The sequence below is a fragment of the Chrysochloris asiatica genome, unplaced genomic scaffold (assembly GCF_000296735.1).
Source record: "Chrysochloris asiatica unplaced genomic scaffold, ChrAsi1.0 scaffold00025, whole genome shotgun sequence".
Classification (NCBI taxonomy): domain Eukaryota; kingdom Metazoa; phylum Chordata; class Mammalia; order Afrosoricida; family Chrysochloridae; genus Chrysochloris; species Chrysochloris asiatica.
The window spans coordinates 16,858,594-16,883,148 of record NW_006408543.1 but is presented as its reverse complement, the minus strand read 5'-3'; the positions used below and the strand labels follow the sequence as shown (position 1 = coordinate 16,883,148).

The 24,555-nt window shown below is 40.2% G+C and overlaps 1 protein-coding gene across 1 annotated transcript in view; it reads right to left on the bottom strand.

Annotated features, from left to right (window-relative positions):
• Positions 1–24,555, bottom strand: part of TRIP11 (thyroid hormone receptor interactor 11) — a 90,584-nt gene that overhangs the window by 3,484 nt on the left and 62,545 nt on the right. Inside the window, exons 17-20 of the mRNA XM_006839567.1 lie at positions 6,250–6,331; positions 4,925–5,039; positions 4,367–4,483; positions 2,041–2,185 (exon numbers count right to left, since the gene is read on the bottom strand). Of these exons, the coding sequence (XP_006839630.1) occupies positions 2,041–2,185; positions 4,367–4,483; positions 4,925–5,039; positions 6,250–6,331 (459 nt within the window). The remainder of the gene's footprint in view (positions 1–2,040; positions 2,186–4,366; positions 4,484–4,924; positions 5,040–6,249; positions 6,332–24,555) is intronic.

Here is a 24,555-nt window from a genome sequence, read left to right as displayed (position 1 = left end):
GTCACAGACTGGAGAGCAGGAAGACATACATACATGTCGGCAGCCACCAAATCAGTAGTTATCATGCAGACCTTTCAGCACTGGAGAGTGCCTCTGAACATTCTCATTGTCTAAGTCAAGTTTACGCTGATAAATCTTATTAACATCCCAAGGTTTGCTTACTAGAAGCAACACAGATTTTCACAAAAGGGAAAGTCCTTCTCCAACTATCAAGGACACCTAGAACTCTGACTAGCGATAACTGCCGCTAGTGAGAAGGAAAAACACGTGACCAAGCTTGACAAATCCACTACCACTTCCATTTGATTGCTTCTGAAGCAGTTTCCTGATTTCTTCCTTATTTTCCTCAACTCCTCTGGGAAGCATTTGAATTTGTCAACATATTCTTCTCAATTCCTTCTCAGGCATTTCCAAAGCCTGCTCTTCTTCTAGTGGAAAGCCTATGTCTGCCTCAAGCTCATTTGTCTCAGTTACTCTTTTCTGTTTTTGGATATGTGCTGAGAACTTTTGTTACTTTTTCTTTTTCTTGGACATTTTCAGTAGTTAGGTGTGTTTTCAAGGATTAAGTGAATGTATGTTGCTGTGTTAAGCTTACTGAGTGTTTCCTGGTGTATGTGATCTAGAGATAGGCTTCCCTTTCTAGATGCCTAGAAGCTAGTATTGACTCCTGTCTCGATGGAGGGATATTATGGGGTATGCTTGTAGCTTGGCTATATGGCCACGATTGCTGTCTCTTCTCGAGTAATGTAGGGAGAGAAAGCTCCCACACCTCCTGGAAAAAAACTAAGAGCAAAAGAACCAAAAACAGAAACAATATAAAAGCAGAGACAAAAACCACCACTCAAAAACAAAAACAAAAACAAAAATAAAACCATAGCCTTTGCTACACAAGTCAGTGTTCGGGCACAGCAGAAACCTCCAGCAGTGGGTGGGGGTGTCCACTCCTCTAGTCACCACTGTGGAGGTGGCACAGATAGATATTGAGAAATCAATGGGAGAAAGATTGTACACTAGTTTTATTTCTGAAGGTCAGTCAGATATCTATCTGTGTGTGCACAACGTTAATTCTCAAATTAGCTGCATCCTTGTGCATAGTAGCTGGTGTTGGCTCTTGCCTTTTAATGTTGGGGTTTTATAGAGTATTCATACAGTTTGTCTGCATGGCCAGACCTGCTTTTTCTGGCTGGGTGGGCAGGAATAAAGGATCCCGCCCAGGTCAACTTTAGAGTTGGGTCCCAGAGTCAGACGTCATAAGCAGCCTCCAAAGGATCAGCCCACGGGACCAATGGGACTCCTCTTAGGGACCTCCTCACTGTGCCGTGGGAAAACCATGGGCGCAACTCTGGATCCTTTTAGGGGTGTGCTCCTACCCGCCTGAAGGTGTCCAGAATGGGCAAAAGGGGAGAAGAAGAAAGAATTGTGTAAAATCTCCACACCTCTTTTTTCAAATGCCGCTGCGTGGTTTTAACTGCGTGGTTTTTAGTGCTGAATTACTGTTATCAGTCTGCTGTGGCCCTGCCCTCTGATCTCAGCCCAGGCGGAGTGGCCGCTGGGAGAGTCCCGCATCCCGATCGATTCAGAAATCACCATATTTTCCTTTCTACAGTCAGATTTTTCCACTGTTGGGTACAGGAAACTGATGCCCTAGATGCAAAGCTCTGGAGCTGCTCTGAGAAAGCACCTTCTCTGGTTTTTTCTGCGCCTCCCCCAAGGAGCCTGTCCTACCTGACTCTACTTCTCCCACCTCCAAACCGAAGTTCCACCACCACTTCTAGAAAAAAAGTTCCTCCAAAGAGTTATGCCAAGAAAAGAGGATCATGCTGATATGTAAAGGGAAAATACTTCCTAATGTTTAACTGCACCTAGTTCATTTAAATAATTGGATTTCATGAAGTCCAAACCTGAAGCCTTAGCAGAAGTTTGGAAACAGGTGATTACACAGTTTCAACAACACTAAAAATGTAGTTCCTATCACTGTAAAACATAATCATAAAGTAGTCAGGTTTTTTAATTACAGAAAAAATAAGTATCTGGTTTTACCTTTCAAGCTTTCTGGTTCATTCATAGCTGGTTTTCTCCTTCCTGGCGAATCTAGAGGTTTCATATCATGAACAGAAAGCTTTGGTGGTGGAATAGATGGATGAGATTCTGTTTCTAGAAATTTAACAAAAAGTTCTGAAAAAGACTAAAAAGAAAATATTTTGGTTATACTTAGACTAGATAATACAATTTCATTCACTATAACTAAGAAAATGTACCACCTATTCTAATGAAACACTAGAAACTTCACAATGCTACTTGAATCTTTTTTTGCAGATAAGATTTAAGAACAATGGAAATCGCTTGTACTTTAACTACATGGGTATCAAGTATAAAATTTCAACAATTAGTCAATAATCTTTGCTCACTGCAAATACTTTATAAACCGGCTAACTGATGTTGTCGTGAAGTGCTGTTGCGTTGTTCTGACTCATGGTGACCCTGTATAGCAGAGGTGGGGAACAGCCTGCCCAAAGGCCATACAAGGCCTGGAAAATTATCTGGTGTGGCCCTGCCAAGGCAACCACAGTTCTACACATCACATTAGGGATGAGTTAATTAAATGCTTGATCAAACATAGCAGGCTAATTTTTAAGTTGGTAATTTTGTATGGCCCGTGAAAGATGTTATAAATTTTGGCAGAAAAAAGGTTCCCTACCCCTGCTGTATAGAGTTCCCGAGGCTTTTTAAATCTTTGCGAGACCAAAAAGCCTTATCTTTTTTCTCAAGGAGAAGCTGGCAGGCTCGAACCACAGACCTAGTAGTTTGTAGTCCAGTGCTTATCATATGGGATCACAGAACTCCCCACCTGATAACTGACTGATAAACCTCTCATTTCTTACCATCAATGACACTTAAGACACTGAATCTTAAATCATTTTCATTTCTTTACAAGGACTTGAAAAATTACATAATTCGTTATATTTTTCTACAGTAAGACACAACCAAAAAACATGGCAAAACATCGCCAGTAATATACCAAATTAAAATAACATAATCTAAACTGTTTCTTTAAATTACATTTTATGTGATCCAAGTAAAACAGCTTTTGGGTTTTATCCTTAACTAACCAGTTCTAAGTAAATTACCAATCCTCAGTTTCCTAGTTACTACAAAATTAGAGAAGGGTAAACAAAAACAACTCCATATTCTAATTCATATGTTATTGTTTTTTGCTGTTGAGTCAGTTCTGAATCCTAGCGAGGCTGTATAGGGTTCCTGAGAGTGACTGATGGGTTTAAACTGATGACCTTGCAATGGCAGTCCAGTACTTCTCCTATAGTACCACACACACCAGGGCTCATTCTAACTCCCAATGCTACTCAACTCAGTCAATATCCACCTACAGTCTACTCTACACCAGGAATTGTGTTTACAAGTTTATGAACTACCTCCTCCTACCAGAATGGTAAATTTGTTGAGGGCAGATACACTGTCTGTGTGCTCTGCTGCTGTGTCCCCATGCTGACAACAGTCTAGGACAGAGCAGGTGTATTCACTGGCACAACTAGGTAGATGCATGCAGGAGTCAAATAAAACCTTGGTCTTCAAGAATCTCATCTTCAGTCACTGAGACAAACCAATGACTGTGTGCCTACAGCAGCATGGCCAGGCACAAGTAAAAGAACAATTAATAGTATGAAAATTTAAAGTACCATATTAATAAAAAGCTTAAAACACAATCTTTATGCAATAACATGATGGAAACTGTGATGGAAAAATTGGGAAGTCCATGTTGACAGTCAACATGATGGACATACTTAAAATGTCACTGAACCGTACATGTGAAGACTGTTGAAATGGCAAGTGTTTTAGTCCCTGTAGATACAAGGGGGATTCAAAACGTTCATGTTAAAATGCCATGAACTTTCAATTCCATTTCCCATGAACTTTTTTAAGTCCCCTCACATATTTACCAAAACAAAACAACCCAACCATATATTATAATAATAATAATAATAAATACCCATCATGGGAAAAACATTTTTTTGTTTAATTATTTGTTGTTAGTAAGTGCCGTCAAATCAGTTCCAACCCATAGTGACCCTGTGTATGGAGTTTCTGAGGAGGGAATGGTGGGTTTGAACCACTGCCCTTGTGGCTAGCAGTCCAGTGCTTATCCTACAGTGCCACACCAGGGCTCCTTTTTTAAAAATTAGAACTCGCTTATTTTCCTTAAATGAACCTCCCTGTACCTTCATTTCTATAACTCCAAAATTAAAGGGCATGATAAAAGAAGCTGGAAAAGAACTTCTGTGATACTCTGCAAATAAGTGACTGTGTCCCCTGCGACATTCACAGGAACAGGAACACAACGGGTTCTTACACTGTTCAACAGGGATTGCTGACTTGGTCTCAGAGGTGTACTGGGTACACTTTTGGATCCTCCTCCAAGCCACCCAGTCATCCACCTGGTAACACCACCCCGATCTTCTTTAAACAACTGAAAGATAATTTTAGAACAGAAAAGTCTTATCAATATAAAAAAGAGAGAAAAAAAATAACCATTTTTATATGATTTCAAATATAGCAAACTCTTCTTTTTCAGTCCAGTTCTGAGTCTACCTATCCTATGAAAGAGACCACAGAGACACGGGACTGTAGTCCTGGCTCCTGGCTGTACCTCAGTCAAAGACATCGGGACGGCCATGTCTCAGAATGTACACATGCGATAGGAGAGGTGGCTCCTAGGTTACTAAAGATTCCAATCAATAGCATCCAAACCAACAAGTCAACTTCTTCACTGCAGAATGAAATGATTCCATTTCTACAGTACTAAAAAATTATATTCAGTAAAATCATACAATATACAGAAGAGGAAACAATTGAAGTGATGCCATTTGAGTTCTGACTGTACTGAAACTGGCTTCCACTGCTCCCTTACCTGCTCCATGTCTTCCTTTTTGATACCCAGGATGCTCCCCATTAATCGGAACACTTCATGACGCTGATTTTTCGGTGTGTGAAAATGTCCAATGAAGAGGTTTCTCATCAGGACTCTGAGAATGAAGCAGAAACAGTTCAGGTGAACTCGCTACCTAACACCGACTGACAGAAACAACCAACACAAACACGTTCCTCAGTGATGACAACATAGTTTAAAGTAGCTCATCTGCTGTAGTTGTTTAAATCCTGACAAGCCTCAGAGTATTTCAGACACCCAGGAAGCTTCCCTTTTAAAAACATCACTTACTAGTCACGCTTTCTTCAAGCAAATAGACACATCAGTAGGAACCCCAGGAACTGTCTAGGTTGGTGGTCACCTGACAGAGACATATCAGATTGCCTTCCCCCCTCCTCACTTTAAATGGTACTGATGGCTCTTGCACTTAACCAGTATTAAAATTTCCCCATTCACATTTATTCAAAAATAAGCTTGATCATAGTACCTGTTTTTTTAAAATACTAAATTATATTATATATATGTTATTATTGTTGTTAAGTGCCATCGAGTCTGTTCCAACTCATAACGATCCTGAATAGTATTTCTGAAAAGCAGGTGGTGGTTTTGAACAGTCGGCCTTGCAGTTACCAGTCCAGTGCTTATCCTGCAGCTCCACACCAGGACCTTACATATGTATGTATGTTATGTGTATGTATGGTGGTGGCTGTATGCCACCGAGCTGGTTGCGACTCACAGCAATCTTGTATAGGGGTCTGAGGCTGTAAATCTTTACAGGAGCAGAAAGGCTCATCTTTCTCCCACTGAGCAACTGGTAGATTCAAACTGCTGCCCTTGCAGTTAGCAGCCCAGCTCCTAATCCACTACACAACCAGATCTCCATATGCGTATGTACGCATGTACGCATGTGCGTGCACACACACACACACACACACCACCCTACCTGTCATTCCAGGCTTCAGACCAATTACATTCGAGCAAGATGATATATTCAGTTAAGGACAGTAAAAGAAAAGAAATGAAAATAAAAAAGGAGTTCTATTGTTTTCTAAAGCACTTCATACTGAGATGATGTTTAAAATCTTCCACTGTTTTTAAAAAAAACAGTATGTGCTGAGCAAAATCTATTTAATAAAAGGTGGAAATAAGTTAGGCAGTCATTCTCTGTTTAAAAGTACCTGCAACTCATCACTACATAGGAAAGCTTTTAAAAGATTATTTCACATGTACACATCTACATGTCAAAGTCATTGCTAGGATAAAAGTAATCTCCATAAATTAGAGAAAAGTTATAAGGCAAAGCATACTTATCCACTTTTCCTTCTGTGCTATTTACTAAGTTCATCAATCTCTTTTGTACATCATCCAGCATTTCCTTTCGGAGCTCATCTGTTCGGAGAAAAAATTGTGAATAAAGTTTCATAGTCATTAGGTGATTAAAAAATGTCCACATGAAAATATCATGAGATTTCTCACACCTTTACTATTAACTCTGAACACTTATTGTGAGAACATTCACTCACTTTCACCTCTTCTTTGGTCCTTTGGGGCTCAGTGCTCTGGTAGTAGGGAAATTAATTACCTAGAAGCCAGAGTTTGACTACACAGTTTACCTCCAATAAAGCAATCAGTGTTTAACGGAAATTTTAAAAACCCAAACTGTTTTCCATCCTCTTCAGAAACTTAAGAGCAAATCCCTTGCTGTTTCCTTCCTTTGCATAAACATTTCCAGAAGCACTGTGTAATGGGATAAACTAGAAAGACTGACTTCTGATTTCCCTTTTTATTCATTTTCCAGGCTGGACTCTGTTGGGTAAGCTAAGAAGATTATCTAACATGACCAAGACGATGGCTCAGGATGCTGATGCTATTAGGTCAACTATTCTGGGGTGAAGAAATTGCAAAATACAATTGAGATCACGGGCTTTAACATACTAATCAAGCTAATAACTAATCAAGATGAATACTTATTTAAAAGGATGCTTGGATTATTTTTAAATTCTTTATATTTAATAAGAAGGAAGCAAAATGTGTCTTAATTTCTGGTGGAGTTGCTGAAAATGGAGCAGTATTGAAGCAAACTCTCCGATGACCACAGGAGATGAAGGCACTCTCAGTCAAACCCATGGAGTTTCCACCTGTTACCTCAGAAACGAACAGTGAACGAAAGAGATGCCTAATTTCAAGGTAGGGCACACATTTTTCCTTTCCCAATCAGTGACCGTTCAACACCAAAACACCAGACTTTGACTTCTTTCCATGAACCTACCTACTGTTTTCTTTGGCTTATCCTACATTTTCCTAGTAGTTGAATTGTTGTTGTTGTTGTTGTTGTTGTTAGGTGCCATCAAGTCAGTTCCAATTCATACTGACCTTATGCACACCAGAATGAAACACTGCCTGGCCCTACACCATCATCACAGATGTTACGCTTGAGTTCACTGCTACTGTTAACTGTGCCAATCCATCTTGTTGGAGGGTCCTCCTCTTTTTCGCTGACCCTCCACTTTACCAGGCATAATTTTCCTCCTCCAGGGACTGGCCCTCCTGATAATATGTCCAAAGTATGAGAGACAAAGTCTCACCATCTTGGCTTCTAAGGAGCATTCTGGCTGCACTTCTTCCAGCACAGATTTGTTTGCACATCTGGTAGTCTACGCCAGATATTCTTCTCCCAAAATTCTTCTCTCACACTGTAACTCAAATGCATAAATTCTTCCATGCTTTTCCTTCTTCGGTGTCCAACTTTCACATACATATCTCAGGCTATTGAAAATACCATACTTGGGTCAGCCGTAGACCTCAAACTGATTTCTTTGCTTGTCAATCCTTTAGAGACGTCTTGTACAGCAATTCTGCCTACTGCAAATATGTTGTTTGACTTCTTGACTACTACTTCCATGAATGCTGACTGCGGATCTAAACAAAATGAAGTCTTCTTTCCATTTATCATGATGTTATTTATTGGTCCGGTTGTGAGGCTTTCCGTAATCTTTGCACACTTTGAAGTGCAATCTACACTGTCAGTCCTCTTTGCTTTCAGTGAGCAAGGTTGTATTATCTGCATTATCACAAGCTCTTAAACAGTCTTTCTCCAGTCCTGATACCATACTCCTCATATAGTCCAAGCTGAATAAGTATGGTAAAAGAATACAGCCCTGACTCACACCTTTCCTGATTTTAACCCATTCAGTATCCCCTTGTTCTTTTCAAACCACTGCCTCTTAATCTATGCACAGGTTACTCATGAGTACAATCAAGTGATCTGGCATACCCATTCTTCGGAATGTTATCCATAGCTTATCATGATCCACACAGTCAAAAGTCTTTGCACAGTCAACAAAACACAAGTAAATTGCTTCCTGGTTTTCTATGCTTTCAGTTGAGATTCCTCTGCCATCAGCAATGATATGCCTTGTTCCACATCCTTGTCTGAATCTGCCTTGAACTTCTGACACTACCCTGTAATAGCCATTCTTGAATTACCTTCAGCAAAATTTCACATTCCTTTGATCATCTCTCTTTGGAGCAACCACAAATATGGATCTCTTCCAATCAAGAGACCAGGTAGTTGCCTTCCAAACTTATTGGCCTAGATGACTGAGTGCCTCCACTCCAGTGCTGCCATCAGTTGGCTAAAAGATTTCAGTCTGTATTCCATCAATTCCTGGAGCTTTGCTTTTCACCAATACTTTCGATGCAACTTGGACTTTTTCCTTCAGCACATCGGTTCTTGATCATACTGTTGTTGTTGTTAAGTGCCGTCGAGTCATTCCGACCCATAGCAACCCTGTACAGGTGCAGTTGGTGAGCTTGAACCGGCGACCTTGCAGTTCAAACTACCTCTTAAAATGTCTGAACATCAACCATCTCTCTTTGGTACAGTGATTCTTCTTTTTATGCTTTCTGCACCATTCAATATTTTGCACTCATTTAATATTGCTAAGTTGAGGCTTCAGGTCTTTGGGCTTGAGAAATAAGCTGAGCTTCTTCTTCCCTTTTGGTTTTCTAATTCCAGGTCTTTGCACATTTCCTTACAGTTCTTGACTTTGTCTTCTCGAGCTGCCCTTTCAAATTTTCTGTTCAGGTCTTTCACACCCTCATTTCTCCATTTACTTTAGCATTTCTACACTGGAAAGCATGTTGCAGGTTCTCTTCTGACATACATTTTAGTCTTTTCTTTTTTTTCCTTTAAACTGACCTTTTGCATTCTTCCTGAAGGATGTTCTTGACGTCACTCCAGAGCTCTTCTGGTTTTACTCCTTAGTGTCTAAAGCATCAAATCTATTCTTGAGGTGGTCTCTAAATTCCGGTGAGGTATGTTCAATGTCATATTTGGCTCCTGTGGACTTGTTTTAATTTTTTACAGCTTTAGCCTGAACTTGCATATGAGCAATTGATGACCTGTTCCACAGTCTGTCTCCGGCCTTGTTTTCGCTGATGATATTGAGCTTTTCCAACTCTTTGCACAGCTGTAGTCAACTTGATTCCTGTGTATTCTATCTAGTGAGGTCTATGTATACAATCACCTTTTATATTGTGTAAAAAGTATTTACAATGAAGAAGTCACTGGTCTTGAAAATTTTTATCATGTGCTCACCAGCATCATTTCTATCATCAAAGCCATGTTTTCCAACTACTGATCCTTCCTCTTTGTTTCCAACCTTTGCATTCCAATCACCAGCAAGTATAAATACACCTTGATTGCATGTTTGATCAATTTCACAATGAAGTTGGTAAAAATCTTCAATTTCAATCACTGGCTTTAGTGGTTGGTGTGTCGATTTGAATAACAGTGATAGTAGATGCTCTGCCTTGTAGGTGTGTGGATATTATCCTATCAGAAGAAGTATTGTACTTTATGAGAGATGTTGAAATGTTCTTTTTTGAAGATGAATGTGATAGCACTCTTCCAGAATTTGTTGTCCCCGGCATAGTAAACAATGTGACTGTCAGATGTGAAATGGCTAAGACCAGTCCATTTCAGCTCACTATTGCCTAGGATGTCAATCTTGATGCGTTTTTCATTTCTGACAACTTACAATTTTCCTGGATTCAGAACTCACACATTCCACATTCTGACCGATTAATCAATGTTCACAGCTGTTTCTCTTAATTCTGAGTTTTGCCCCATCAACAAATGAAGGTTCAAAAGCTTTACTCCATTCGTGTCATCACAGTCAGATCTATTTTGAGGGGGCAGCTCTTCCCCTGTCATATTTTGAGTGCCTTTCAACCTGCGGGACTCATCTTCCAGCACTCTATCTGACAAGTAACCGAATACAAGTCCCATCAATCATATACATGACTTGCAAATATTTTCTGCCATTCTGTGGGGATGTCATCTCACTGTCTTGATGGAATTCTCTGAAGCACAAAGGTTCTGAGTTTTGTGATGTGTGACAGCAGTTTACAGTTTGGGAGCTTAGGCTTCATGTCAGAGCTACGAAAGCACTGCCTAACTCAGAGCACAAAGACTCCCTCTTATGTCTTTTTCTGAGTGCACCACAGTTTCAACTCTAAAATTTAGGTCTCTGATGCATTTTCATTCATTTGGGGGGGATGGAGTGAGAGAGTATTAACTTCAAGCTTTTGCATGTGGATAACCAGTTGTCACAACACCATTTGTTAGGGGGAAATTTTAAAAACACTATTCTTTTCCTACTGGATTGTCTTGGCACTTTTGTGGAAAACCGACTGACCATAAATGTATGGTTTCTTTTGTCCCTGGCAAGACTTCTGCAAATACTTTCTTTCTTCTGCCTGTAAAAGTTCTCCTTAAGCTTGTCTCTGGGCACTGCCTCGTTACTCCTATGCCCTCCCACCCCACCCCCCACCACCCCTGCTGTGTCCTGGTTCCTCTGAACCTCACAGATGAGAACAGGTCCCTAGCTTCACACAGTGCTTCTGGACCGTGCCTACAGCGTACATTCAAAATGCCCAGTTGAACTGTTTGCCATCACTTGTGGGTTCTGAAAATCTAAATCACACAATGGCATTCATATAGTAGGCTAACTTTACTAAAATAGAGACAGTTGCCATAACCATAATAGAAAAGCAAAGTTTGTGTTTGGAAAATCTACTACAAACTTTTCCTTTTCCTGTCTTTCCAGAAAGGAATTTACACTCGAACAGTTAAAAAAAAAAACAAAAACTCAACCCAGAGAACAAAAGCATTATTAAAGTCTGAGTTTAGTAAAAGACATTCTAGACTCTTAATGTATACGTGTATACCAGAGCAGGAGCCTATGGTGCTATTTGGGCCTTTCAACGACTGTCAACTATTCAGAGACAGAGAGAGCACCACACCTGTTTCTCTCTTGTCTCTGTTCTAACCTCACCACCCTATAGTAGGGACCAGAGTAAGGATGACACTGGCTTCTCTTCCCAACCTGCTCCCTCCCCAGAAAAGCCTCACAAAGGTAGCAGACACACAGGCCTCAAACAGCCCACTCCCACCCTACCTGCCTCTCCAAGTCTCCTCCTACCCACTGTTCCCCAATAATAGCGATTCTTTATAGAGTACATAACAAATAATATTTTTGATACAATGATTAAAAAACTTACTAAAATTAATTTTACCTGTATCTTGTACTTTTCTAATGTGGCTACTAATGTAAAAATACATATGTGGCTTACATTATATGAAGGGGCTTCGAAAAATTCATGGAAAAATGGAATTGAAAAATAATGGAATTTCTGCAATAACTTTTTGACGCCTCCTTTTTTTTTTTTTTTTTTAAGCCTCAGAAAAAAATCTGGAACTTTGCTTCATGAATTTGCGTGTCATCCTTGCACAGGGGCCATGCTAATCTTCTCTGTACTGGTCCGATTTTAGTGGATGTGTTGCCAAAGCAAGCACAACACCCTCCTTGTATTTTTATTGAGCAACACTGCCTTAGAGCATAACCAAGATACACCACTACACATGCTGGCTCTTGTTTAGGAAAAACAAATCCGAGTGATAAACAGAAATCTTCTAAGTAAAATTCACAGAGCAAAGAATTGATTCTGATAAAAATGATTTTAGTTAAACCACTTAGAAAAATTTAACTTAGCTCTATGAAAAACTGTAACCAAGATATCACACATGTATTAGAACAGACGAAAGCCAAAAACTGACATCATCAAATTCTGGTAAGAATGTGGAGCAATAGGAACTCTCAATCTGCACATGAATATTTGTAGCAGTCTTATTCAAAACTGCCAAGAATTAGAAGTAAACACGATGTCTAATCAACACTCATGTAAGCAGCTGCCAAGAAATCAAACGACAATATTGCATTAGGCAAATTGGCTGCACAAGACCTCTTTAAAGTATTCAAGAGCAAAGATACCAGTTTGAGGACTAAAGTGCACCTGACCCAAGCCATGGTATTTTCAATTGCCTCATATGCATGTGGAAGTTGGACAATGAATAAGGAAGACTGCATTTGAGTTATGGTGTTGGAGGAGAATATTAAAAATGCCATGGACTGCTAGAAGAACAAACAAATCTGTGTTGGAAGAAGTACAGCCAGAATGCTCCTTAAAAACCAGGCTGGTTAGACTGTTCTCACACTTGGGACATGTTATCAGGAGGGACCAGTCCCTAGAAAGGGACATCATGGAGGGTCAAGGAAAAAGAGGAAGACCTTCAACGAAATGGACTGACACAGTAGCAGCAGTAATGAGCTTCCACGTAGCAACGACTGTGAGGATGGTGCAGACACAGTCAGTGTTTAGTCCTGGTACGTACAGGGGCACTAGGAGTCAGAACTGATTTGGTGGTACCCAGTAGCAACAAGAACTACTACCTTACCAAGTATGAGGTCAGTCTCCATGGACTGGTCCTTCTGTAATATGTCCAAACAACTTGAAATGAAGTCTCGCTATTCTCACTTCTAAAGAGTTTTCTGGCTGTACTTCTTCCAATACAGGTATGTTCATCCTTCTGACAGTCCGTGGTACACTCAATAGTCTTCATCAACATCTCAATTCAAAGGCATCAATTCTTCTTTGGTCTTCCTTATTCATTTTCCAACTTTCACAGGCAGATGAGGCAACTGAAAATATTACGGCTTGAGTAAGGTGCACCTTAGTCCTCAAAGTAACATCTTTGTTCTCGTAATGCTTTAAAGAGGTCTTTCAGAGCAGATCTGAACAATGTAATATGGGATTTGACTTCTTGACCGCTGCTCCCATGCGCACTGACTTTGAATCCAAGTAAAATAAAATCCTTGATGACTTCAATATTTTCTCCATTTTAATGTTGCCTATTGGTCCAGTTGTGGGGATCTTTGTTTCCTTTATGCTAAATTATAATATTAAGGGTTGTAGCCTTTGATCTCCATCAATAAATGCATCAAGTCTTCTTCAATTTCAGAAAGCAAGGTTGTATCATCTGCACATCACAGGTTGTTAATGAGTCTTCCACCAAACCCCATTCCAAGTTCTTCTTCATATAATCTAGCTTCTCAGATTATTTGCTCAGCATACAGACTGATTAAGTATGGTGAAAGGATACAACCCTGATGCACACCTTTCCAGATTCTAAACTACATAGCATCTCCTTGTTCTGTTTCAACAACTGTCTCTTGCTCTACATACAAGGTTCGGCATGAATAAAACTAAATGTTCTGGAATTCCCTTGGTTTGCAATTCTTTCCATAATTTATTATGATCCCCACAGACAAATAAATGCCTTTACATAGATAATAAAACACATGCAAACATATTTCTCATACTCTCTGCTTTCAACAAGATCCATCTGACATTAGCTCGATACTTCTGTCACAACCAAATACCTCGTGAGTTTGGTTTTCCGGGTTTGAAGGCTTAGGGGCCCACAGTATTGGAGGACAACTCTGTCAACCAGTACAATATGGTTCATAGAGTCGATGTTCTATGTCCTAGTTTGGTGAGTAGTGTCTGTGGTCTTACAAGTTTTTAAACAGCCATCCAAGATACCACTACTGGTCTCGACTCACTCAGAGCAAAACTGAAAAACAGGAAACCAAAGACTTGGAGAAGAAACTAACAGTCCACAGAAACCATGGACTCATCTACCCTGAGACCAGAAGAGCTAGACGGTACCTAGTTACCATTGCTGATCATTCTAACCAGTGCCACAGAAAATGGGCCCTGAGAGGAATATGTGAAACAGAACTCAAATTCTTAATAAGTTAAATTTACTGGACCAGTTTTGTCTTGGTGAGGCTCTGTGGGATAAGGACTGGACTGCTAATTGCAAGGTCGGTGGTTCAAACCCACCAGCTGCTCCTTAGAAACCCTATACAGGGTCACTGTGAGTAGGAACCAACTCAACAGCACTTAACAACAGCAACAACAACTGGACTGGTTGAGACTGGAGAACTCCTCAAGACTATCATACTTGTTAAACCTTAAACTGAAACTATCCTGAGGTTACCTTTTAGCTAAAAAAGAGTGGCTTGTAAAACAAAGACTAAAACCCGTGAGTACTGTAATCATTTAAAATATCATCTAGATGAGAAAAAAATGGTCAATAATTACTGTAAAGCAAAGATAAGAAGCAAGGAACTCAAGGACTGAAAACAGAACACCCTGACCAGAATTAATGAGAACACGACACACACTGCAAAAAACGCAGCCAATGTCACTGAATCATTTTTACAGAAATTGTTAAATGGGAACCTAATTTGCTATGTAAACTATCACTGAAAATACATTGTTTTGTTGTTGTTCAGTACAGTCAAGCAGGTTACAACTTACCGTGAGCCTACGTAAAACAGAACAAAAGAGACCAGATCGCTTGTTCTGCACCATACGCACAGTGGTTATGTTTGAACCACTGTTCTACTGTGTGTTACTAATGGATGTTTACAGCTGTTTCTCCTTATTTTGAGCTGTGCCCCAACAGCAAATGAAGGTCCCGAAAGCTTTGCTCCTTTCCCATCATTAAGGTCAACTCTACTTGGAGGAGGCAGCTCTTCCCCAGTCGCATTTTGAGTGCCTTCCAACCTTAAGGGCTCATCTTCCAGCACTGTGTCTGACAATGTTCTGCTGCTGTTCGTACTATTTTCAGTGGCTAATCATTCAGAAGTACTACTCCTCTCCTTCTTCCTAGTCTGTCTTTATCTGGAAGCTCAGCTGAAACCTGTCCACCATGGCTGCCCCTGCTGGTATCTAAAACACCAACGGCATAACCCCCAGCAACACACACACCACTAAAAACTGACAGATGAGTGGTGGACATTATTGTTTTAAATAACAATAAAGTCTGTTTTTTAAACACCGATCAAGTAATCAAGCTGTCTTAAAGTATTTTTTAAATATTTTAAAATATTTTCTTAAAGCTTCATTAATGCTGCTATAATTTTTATTAAGATTTCTACATTCTGAAAGGTAGAACACCCAGAAGGCCAAAATAGTTCTTAAACCCATTATATCAAAGTACACAGTTTAGTCCCTGAGCTAATATGATGTCAAACTGCAAGAATGCAAAGGGCTATTTCATAGCAGTAGTTTGAATGTAGCCTAATATTTGAGTCTAGAAAAAATTCAGCCTTTTGGGGAAGGGCCAGAAGAAGGGTCTTGACTAGGAAAGGTTTGGAAAAAAAAGTCACAGCTCACTTCAAAGGTCCCCCACAGATTCCTCTTTTTTCCAGGCACCCTTACTCCCCCCCCATCAGAGATTCTGAAAATTTCTCCACAAAAACTGAAGACTAATCCAAACCACAATTTTAAATAAGAACTGTATTTACATGGGCAAGCAAAATACAGTTATTCAGAAATGGGTTTTAAGCCAAATACAACATCCCTGTGAAATAAACCAGCATGCCAAAATAATTCCTTGGAAGTTAAAGAAGGGGAAAGGAATACATTCAAGTTGGGCAATCAAAGAGCCTCTTCCATATGCCTATAGATGGCGCTGTGTTCTTCACTGGATTTAAAATCAAAACTGAACATAAAATTTTATTGACTACAAATCAACACTTCATAATTTTATATTTGGTTTATGATAAATCATATCATACTAAAGTCTCACCATAACAAGACTATCTTCAGAGAAAACATCTTAAAATTCAGTCAGATTCCTTGCAAAGTCACTTGGATATTTGCCCTTGGACAAGACCCAGATCAGGTTTAGTTGAAAGTCACGTGACTGAGAAAAGGTAGAAGGAACACAGGACTTGAGAGTCATAAAGCCTGAATATGAGCAATGGTCCTGCCAACACTAGGGGCCAGACTTTGTTGACCATTTTGTAAAATGAGCATGCTTACCACACCAAGGATTTTGAGAAAATCAACTTAATGATCAAATACAACTTTTCTAAAGAACAAAGTACCACATAAAACATCAGTACTCATTCATCTGACTTCTTAAAATAACTGAATTCATCCTTCAATCTAGCCCTTGTTATTGTTGTCAGGTGTCATCAAGTTGCTTCTAACTCCTACCGACCCTGGATAGGGGGTTCTAAGGAGTGGATGGTGGGTTTGAACTGCTAATATTTTGGCTCACAGTCCAGTGCTTATCCTACAGAGCCACACCTCGATCCAGCCCTAAGCAGTATCATATATACAACTTCAGTTAAATGAACAAGTGTATGCCTTTTCCTTCATTTTGCCATGTTTGTTAACTTTAAAAAACCAAAGCAAAGGAGTCAACAGAAAGAGGAAAAATATACTAGAAAGATAATTATTTACGTATTTATAAGTGTCAAAAAACAGAATTGCTTAGACTGTCGTATTTGTACTGGCCAGTTTAAAAATAAATACTGATACATTAAACGTAATTAAAGAAAACTTAGCCTCTTCATTTAATTAAATACAATCAAAGATAAAATTCAGATGAACTTTTTAATTACAATGGTTACAAAATCATTTCCACTGTATTGGGTTAGGTGCCATCAAGGCAGTTCCGACTCCTAGTGGCTCTAAGCCCAACAGAACCCAACACTGCCTGGTCTGCGTCAGCCACAATACTCATTCCGCTTAAACCCACTGCTGCTGCCACTGTGCTAATCCATCACATTGGGGGTCTTCCACTTTTAGCCGATTCTTCCCTTTTTCCAAACCTGATGTCCTTCTCAGGGACTGGTCCCTCCTAACAACATGTCCAAAGTCTCACACATTCTTCTAAAGAGCAGTGCCATTATTATAACACCAAATAAGAGCTTTTCTAAAGGTATTCTATACTCATTTGTTAAAGCTGTTCAAGTTTTCAAAACTTTCACTTTACTTGGATCCATAATTATCACCCATGAAAGCAACGGTAAAAAATCAGACATATTGCATTAGGTAGAGGTGCTGCAAAAGACCTCTGTAAAGGATTACAAAGCACTTTGAGGACTAAGATGCACACGATCCAAACCATGAGCCTCATATGCATGCTACAGAAGACTGAAGAATTGATGCATATGAATGTTGGTGTTGGGGAAGAATACTGAATATACCTTGGACTGCCAAAAGAACAAACAAATCTGTGTTGGAAGAAGTACAGCTAGAATTCTCCTTAGAAGCAAGGATGGCTAAGACTTTGTTTCATGTAACTTTGGGTATACTGTCAGGAGGGACCAGTTCCTGGAAAACAGTATCATGTTTGGTAAAGTGGAGGCTCAACAAAAAAAGACAAAAGCTTCAGTGAGATTCACTGAAGAGCGGCTTGGAGAATGGGGAAGGCACAGGACTGGGCAGCCTTTTGTTCTGTTGCAAATTACGGTCAAAAAGAGTCAGAACCAACTTGACAACACCTAGTAACAACGGTGTATACCTGAAAGAGACTTTATATAAATCTTTTTTCTGTCACCAGATAAAATTTATTCTCCCTCTCCACCTTCCTCCTTCAACTCTTTCATATGAACTTTGGTAATGTGTGCTATATTTTTCCATACCAAACAGAAACCTTTAAAAGGCTAACATTTTGATCCATTGAATCTACCAGCCAAGCCACTCTGTAGGAGAAAGAAGAGGCTTTCTGCTCCACTACGGATTTGCAGCCTCAGAAACCCTATACAGAATCATTATGAGTTGGAACTGATTTGAAGGCAGTGAGTTTTTTGTTGTTGTTGTTGTTGTTTTCAGTTTATCTGTTTAAAAGGGTCCACACTGATATTTAATCTCCAAAAGGAAGGACTGGAATTCTGTCAGTGACATTCTGCCACTTACTGAATACCATCAACATTATAGAATTTGTATATTAGTATAACATTATACTAATGATAAGAAAACTTTTCCAAGTTACACACTGAACTCCAACTCATTTCTGAAAGTCCTCTATTGCAAATCAGCACAGACTATATCCAGCTCAAAGAAGGGTTTGATTCAGCTGGTATGGAGTTCTTACCAAAATGTAAATAAGGTGTCACATTAAAAAACTAGAAGACTGGACATAAAAGTCCAGAATCCCAGTGACTCTGATGATGTGGCAACACTGGGCTTGCATTCCTGCCTGGCAACAACAGGCGGGAGCTGAGAAGCTACTGCTCCCCATAAGAAACACTACTTCATCAACAATGCATCAGGAACAGTTCTGCTATACTTCCAGTCTGGTCCTAGTTGGCAATACAGTTTTGTGTAGAAACTTATAGCTTCATTTCTCCATTAAACAATCCACTTCTACTTACCCCTTGCCAACACTCTATACCAACACACCGAACACACCCCCCCCATCCTTTGATCCTTTCATTACCAGTCAACCTGATCCAGCAGCAATGTCAGGTAATGCCTCATTATCCCATACAAGCTCCTCTCCCCAATAACAAAGCTCTTCTCTAACTCCTAGCTACCTAGCTGAACCCTTTCATCATTCCAAAGGCCAGCATGCCCTCCACTCATCATTGCCAGTCGTCTACACTCAACAACAAATGACCATCACCAAGTCCAATGAACAGTGCCTCTCTTGCAAAACATTCTGTGGCTTATACCAGGGGACTCCAAAAAAGTTAATGGAGACATGGAATGATAAGATCACGGAATTTTTCCATGAACTTTTTAAAGCCCCTGTTCTCCTTCCCCACCTAACTGTGGACTTCTGGAAGACAGGACTCTAGCCCATTCCCCAGCATGCCCAGACTCTGTCTGAGCACATGGCACAGGGCAGATGGAGTCCTTGACTGGACAACTGTTACCATGCTTTGCTCGAGTCCACCCAGAGATGCCTCACAAGAGAAGGCTAGTGCTCAAGTTCAGAAGGAAAACTCCAGGCACTGGAAGCCCTGTGAAGCAGCTCTTCTCTGGCATACAGGAGCTCGCCATGAGTCAGAAATGACTTGGTGGTTAAATAGTTAACAGAACAGATAGACAATAAATGTTTGGCAAACAAATGAATGCTTGGTTTTTCCCTGAGAAGAGGGAGAGAGCATCTGAGAAGCGAACATAGGACAATCCTAGTCAATGACTTAGGTTCTCAGTGATACATAAAGAAGCAGGGAAACGATGCATAAAGCACATGCAGAAAAATCAAAACATTCTTCCTGCATCATTTACTTTTTCCTTTAGGCTTAGAGAAAATATGAAAATGTGAATGTAATTTCTAAAATAGAGTTCAGTTTCAGTACTGAGATCCACATTTTTTAAATGGAATCATTAAGGTAAAAGTGCTTAACAACCAACCTTACTAATCTCCAGCTTATTTCTTAGCTCAAAGGTGGGCACTGTCTTGCATACTCAGATGTTTATATCATCACAAAATAATTTTTAACCATTTATAGCAATTCAGAAAACTGCATCTGGTACTTCTTATATATTTCCTCTAAAAATCACTACTTCTGCCAAAAACATCTATAAAGAAATCCCTCAAAAGGTTTGGGTAACAAAGCGTCTGGGAATGTATTTGGCCTATGTCCAACAGGACATTATATGTTTTCTTGTATAAATCATGTCCTGGAAAATGGAAAGTCTTTATTTAAAATGAAAAACTCGACCATCCAGCACCATAAAGGTTGTTCCATGAAAAACATTTTAGGATTCTTTTATATTTGCAGTTTTAACCATGTTTTTGTGCCTCATGTTACAGTTTGTACTGGGACTCAGACAATCTTTCAGATTTGCTTTTCAAAAAGAAAGGAACTTTTCCATTCTCAACCCACAGAAGACTTTTTAAAAAGTAGTCATGAAACTTTCTTAAAGAAAGAAAAAGAAGAAGAGCTATGAAGCCCTTTATGACACAGGTATAAACTGGCTGATGGGCCAAAAGATAGTCTCAATGTTAGTACCTAGACCTGTACTGGTCACAAAGACCAATTTTTCTGTGCATGACAGAAAAGTCTTACCATTTTAATGATAGCAAAACCAGTGACATTGTGCTTTCTACTTCAATCTTATCTAATCATCTTCATTTGATGGTGATGGTTGTGTGCCGTTGAGTCGGTTCCAACTCACAGCAATCCTGTCTAGAGTTCCCAAGGCTGTAAATCTTTATCCAACTGCGGCCAGTGGATTCAAACTACTGAGCTACCAGTTAGCAGCCAGCACATAATCCACTACGCCACCAGAATTCTTTTTCACTTTTATTTAGGCAGGAATTTCAAGGAGAGCGGTAGAGAACAAGGAGTGAAAATAGAAACATGGCAAATTGGTCACAAATATAGCCAGATGCCATCCAGTTACCACCAAGTCGATTACGACTCACGGCAACCTCACGTGTGTCAAGAGGAAAAATGTGTTCCAAAGGGCTTTCTCTGAAGTGGAACATCAGGTGTTTCTTCCAAGGCATCTCTGTGTGAACTTGAACCTTAAACCTTTCAGTTGGCAGTGAAGCACATTCCCTGCACCACCCAGGGGACTCCACAGGTGTACGATTTCTCATGCTGATAAGTCCGTAGTCATTCTGAACTTTGATGAGCTCACAATAGTTAATTAGAGCTGCTGTCCTACCTGCGTCACAGAGGACTAGTGTGGCATGACTTCGGGAAAACAATAAAGTACAGGGTGGCCTGTGAAATAAGTCCTTAGAACCATTAGGAAAGAAACATGTTCATTTAGTAGGAAGGAAAACAGTTATCTCTTCTACCAGCCAACATTTTATCTATTAAATTTTTTCAATCACTTCATATGCCCGTGAAGGTGGACAGTGAGTAAGGAAGACTGGAGAAGCACTCACACATCAGAGTTACGGAGTTAGCAAAGACACTGCCAGAAGAACAAACAAATGTGTCCAGGAAGAAGTACGCCAGAATGCTTCTTGGAAACAAGGATGGAGAGACTTCCTCTCATGATGTTGGGACACGTTATCAGGAGGGACCAGTCTGAAGACAGACATCAGAATCAGCATGGTCAAGTGGAGGGTCAGTGTAAAACTGGCAAACTCTCAATGAGACATGACTCGGTGGCTATAAAAATCGGTTACAAAATAATTGTGAGGATGACGCAGGAAGGACTGGGAAGCATTTCATTCTGTTGTACACAGGGTCACTATGCGTAGGAACCAATCCAAGCACCCCTAACAACAACATGGTGTTCAGAGGACTCTCTGGGTGGCACACACAGTTAAGCACTCAGCTCCTAACCAACAGGTTGGTGGTTACTCTCTCTCATTCTCCCCTCCCCACTCCCCCTCATGTGAGTACACATTGTATCAGATCCTACTACTGGCTTAAAGCTCCACTTACATGCCTTCCATCCAGGGAATGCCCCTTGACCCATAGTGGGAACCTTAATGGAGAACTAAATGTGTCCGATAACCACCGTGGGTCACTACTGTCCTGACCTGCTAACATCTATGCTCTAGGTTATTTCTGTAGCTAAGTTTCTAAAAAAAAAAAAAAGAAAGAAAGAAAAAGATACTATCTGGTATTTTCCATCGCATGTACCGTAAAGCCAAGCAGTTAGTTCTCATTAATGTTTAGCATGTTCTCACACGATGTTTGTAAAAACCCTCAGCCCATAATCACAGCTGCATGTAGATGGCACCGACCCCTCTGTACACTGAGAAAGCTTAAAGTCATCAACAATCTACTGTTTCAATACTGACGTGACAGGCAATACCTCTCCTCTTATGTCCGACCCAGACTTGAGTGACCTCATTGCTGGTAGCAATGACAGAACCCACCATTCAGAATAACTGATCACTTTCTTAAAGCACATTTCCTAATATTGTTTAAATGCTGAAACTGCGGGTCACCTAATCATCGGTTAAAACAATAGTTTGCCTCTATAATTCAAGTCTCTCTATTTTCTTACAGCAAAAGCCAATCTGTCTTTTTCAAAATTATTTCTCCTGGCAAATTTTTTTTGCTGTCTGGCCAAGTTTTGTGTTAAAAATAAAATACAGTATTACAACATCCATCAACATTTAAAGTACTTAATGATCTATGAAAGAAAATACACATTTTTTTTTTTCTGAAACAACCCAGCCAATCAAAGTTTCATTTATATTATCAAATCAGAAGAATGCAGCTTTGAGAAAGTAAAATCGCCTTTGTGTTTCAAGATATCAAAACACTATAGGCACTTAGGTAATATATAAAAACAGGCTGTTAAGAGCTGTAAGTGGCCAGAATGGCCTAAAGACGCACCAGAACGAAATGTCTCTTTACTCTCCCCCTTCCTGTCTGTACAATACTGGCCTCCTGCCTGCCCTCTCGAATGCCAGTTGAGTTAAGCATAAGCAAGACTTTTTTCTAGCGAATGCCAACTGCACAAAATGAGTCCCAAGTTTCTATTACTAGTACTGTGATTGTTTACATGCATGAGAGCCTAAACCTTGTCAGGTATCGTAAAGAAAACCTGAAAGCACATTACTCCTGAGGACTGAAATAGGTGTCTGACTGGAAACTGATCATGTGTATCAACCACAACGTGTCAGAGTTTTTCTTAAATCACACTATCATATACTGGAGTCCTGGTGTGGTGCTGTGGTTAATGCGTCAGACTACAAAGCTGTCTGAACTGTAAGGTCAGCAGTTCAAGCTCACCAGCTGCTCCTTGGAAGCTCTATACAGGGTCGCTATGGGTCGGAATCTACTTGACGGCACTTAACGATAACACCATATACTGGGAATGATTCAGACAGGTGCCTAACAGGATGCAGCCTTAGCTAGTAGACATTTGCACAACATACAGCCTGAGTTGCTAGAGACCAAGGAGCTGATCCGGAACTGCCCCTTCACCTCTATTGTCCTAGTCCTACCCTAGGGTAACAGTTCTTAGGCTGATCCCTGAGTGCACAGCAAGTCCCCAGTGTGTCCACTCTGAGCTCCCAGATAATTTACAGATGACTCTGTAATTGCTTTGGCCTTCAACCTAACTTGATTGTTTCCCAACCCTACACTTACTCCCCAACAGGACACAGAGGACACTGCCCAATTTCAAGGGAGATAGAGGTACACAGAACAAAATACTAGTCAGACTAAAAATAACCTTTTTCCCAATAAGAAGTAGCTAAGGAAAGCAAAAAGATGGAGAGCTTTGGTTATGGGGTAAAATGATTAGGGTTCAAATCTCAGTTTCTTTGTTATACAAAACAGCACTAATCTCTCCTGCTTGAGAACTGTTTATGAAAGGCAAATGAGTAAGAAAAGACCAAAAACAATACACTGATGTTACGTACAATGTTCATAATAAACACTTACTGACCATTTCCAGCCCCTTCCCTAGATTTAGGGTTCCAAGGTTGGCCAAGTCCTACATCGTCAACAGAAAACTTTTAATTGAGCAGTAATTTGCCTGATAATCAAGTTATCTTGAGGACAACCACTTTCCATCCATTTTGTTGCTTCTTGTTTTCCTAAAGATCTGTCTTCTGCTGATTTAGGCCAACTTACTTTGCCTTGTCCTCTGCAAAGTAGTTCTTGCCTACTTGCCCCTTAAGTCATCATAGTCAATAGGTCTGCTATGCCATCTTTTTTTCTTGCCTGTTTCTCAGTTCTTTTTGTTGTTGTTAAGTGCCACTGAGTCCACTTTGACTCACAGTGACCCAGGTGACAGATGGACCGGGACGTCAGGGTTTTCTTGGCTGTAATCTTTAGGGAAGTAAACCACCAGGTCTCTCTCCCATGGAGACACTACTTGGGTCTGAACTGCCAACTTCTGGTTTGCAGCTGAGCATTCCCCAACAATGTGACTTGGTGCTGATGTGCCTAACCCAGACACCTGAAGCTGGTGATTTTTCAGGCTCCCACACCACCTTTCTGGTCATCTTGACTCACTACCTACTAAGTGCAGCTTCCGCTTGTTGGTGACTCCTAAAACAAAAGTTAAGTGAGGACATGTCATCCTGGTCAGCTGTTAGATTCAACAATGTTGAGACCCAAGGGTGCCCACAGATCTCCCTGATGATAATCCTAAGCACAGGACTCACCTTAGGGAACTCACAGCACTTGGGAAATTCCTTGCATGCAACACAACACAAATGACAAGAAGCTGTGTGCAAAGCCCCATCTACAATCACAAAAACTGAGCTTTAGCTCAGACATCCATTGCACCCAATGTCATCCGTTCCCTAACAGTACTGCCCACTCCCAAAGCTTTAAGGAGGATGAACATGTATTCGAAAGAAACAAGTCACAGCCATCAAAAGTCAGATCAACCAATGGCCCCTAGTGGTCAGTGGGGCAAAGAGCCAACACAACTGAACTGCCTGAATATCTAAGACAACTAGCTCGCCAGCTAACATAATGACTCTTAAGAGCCATTCTCAGATGGAAGGA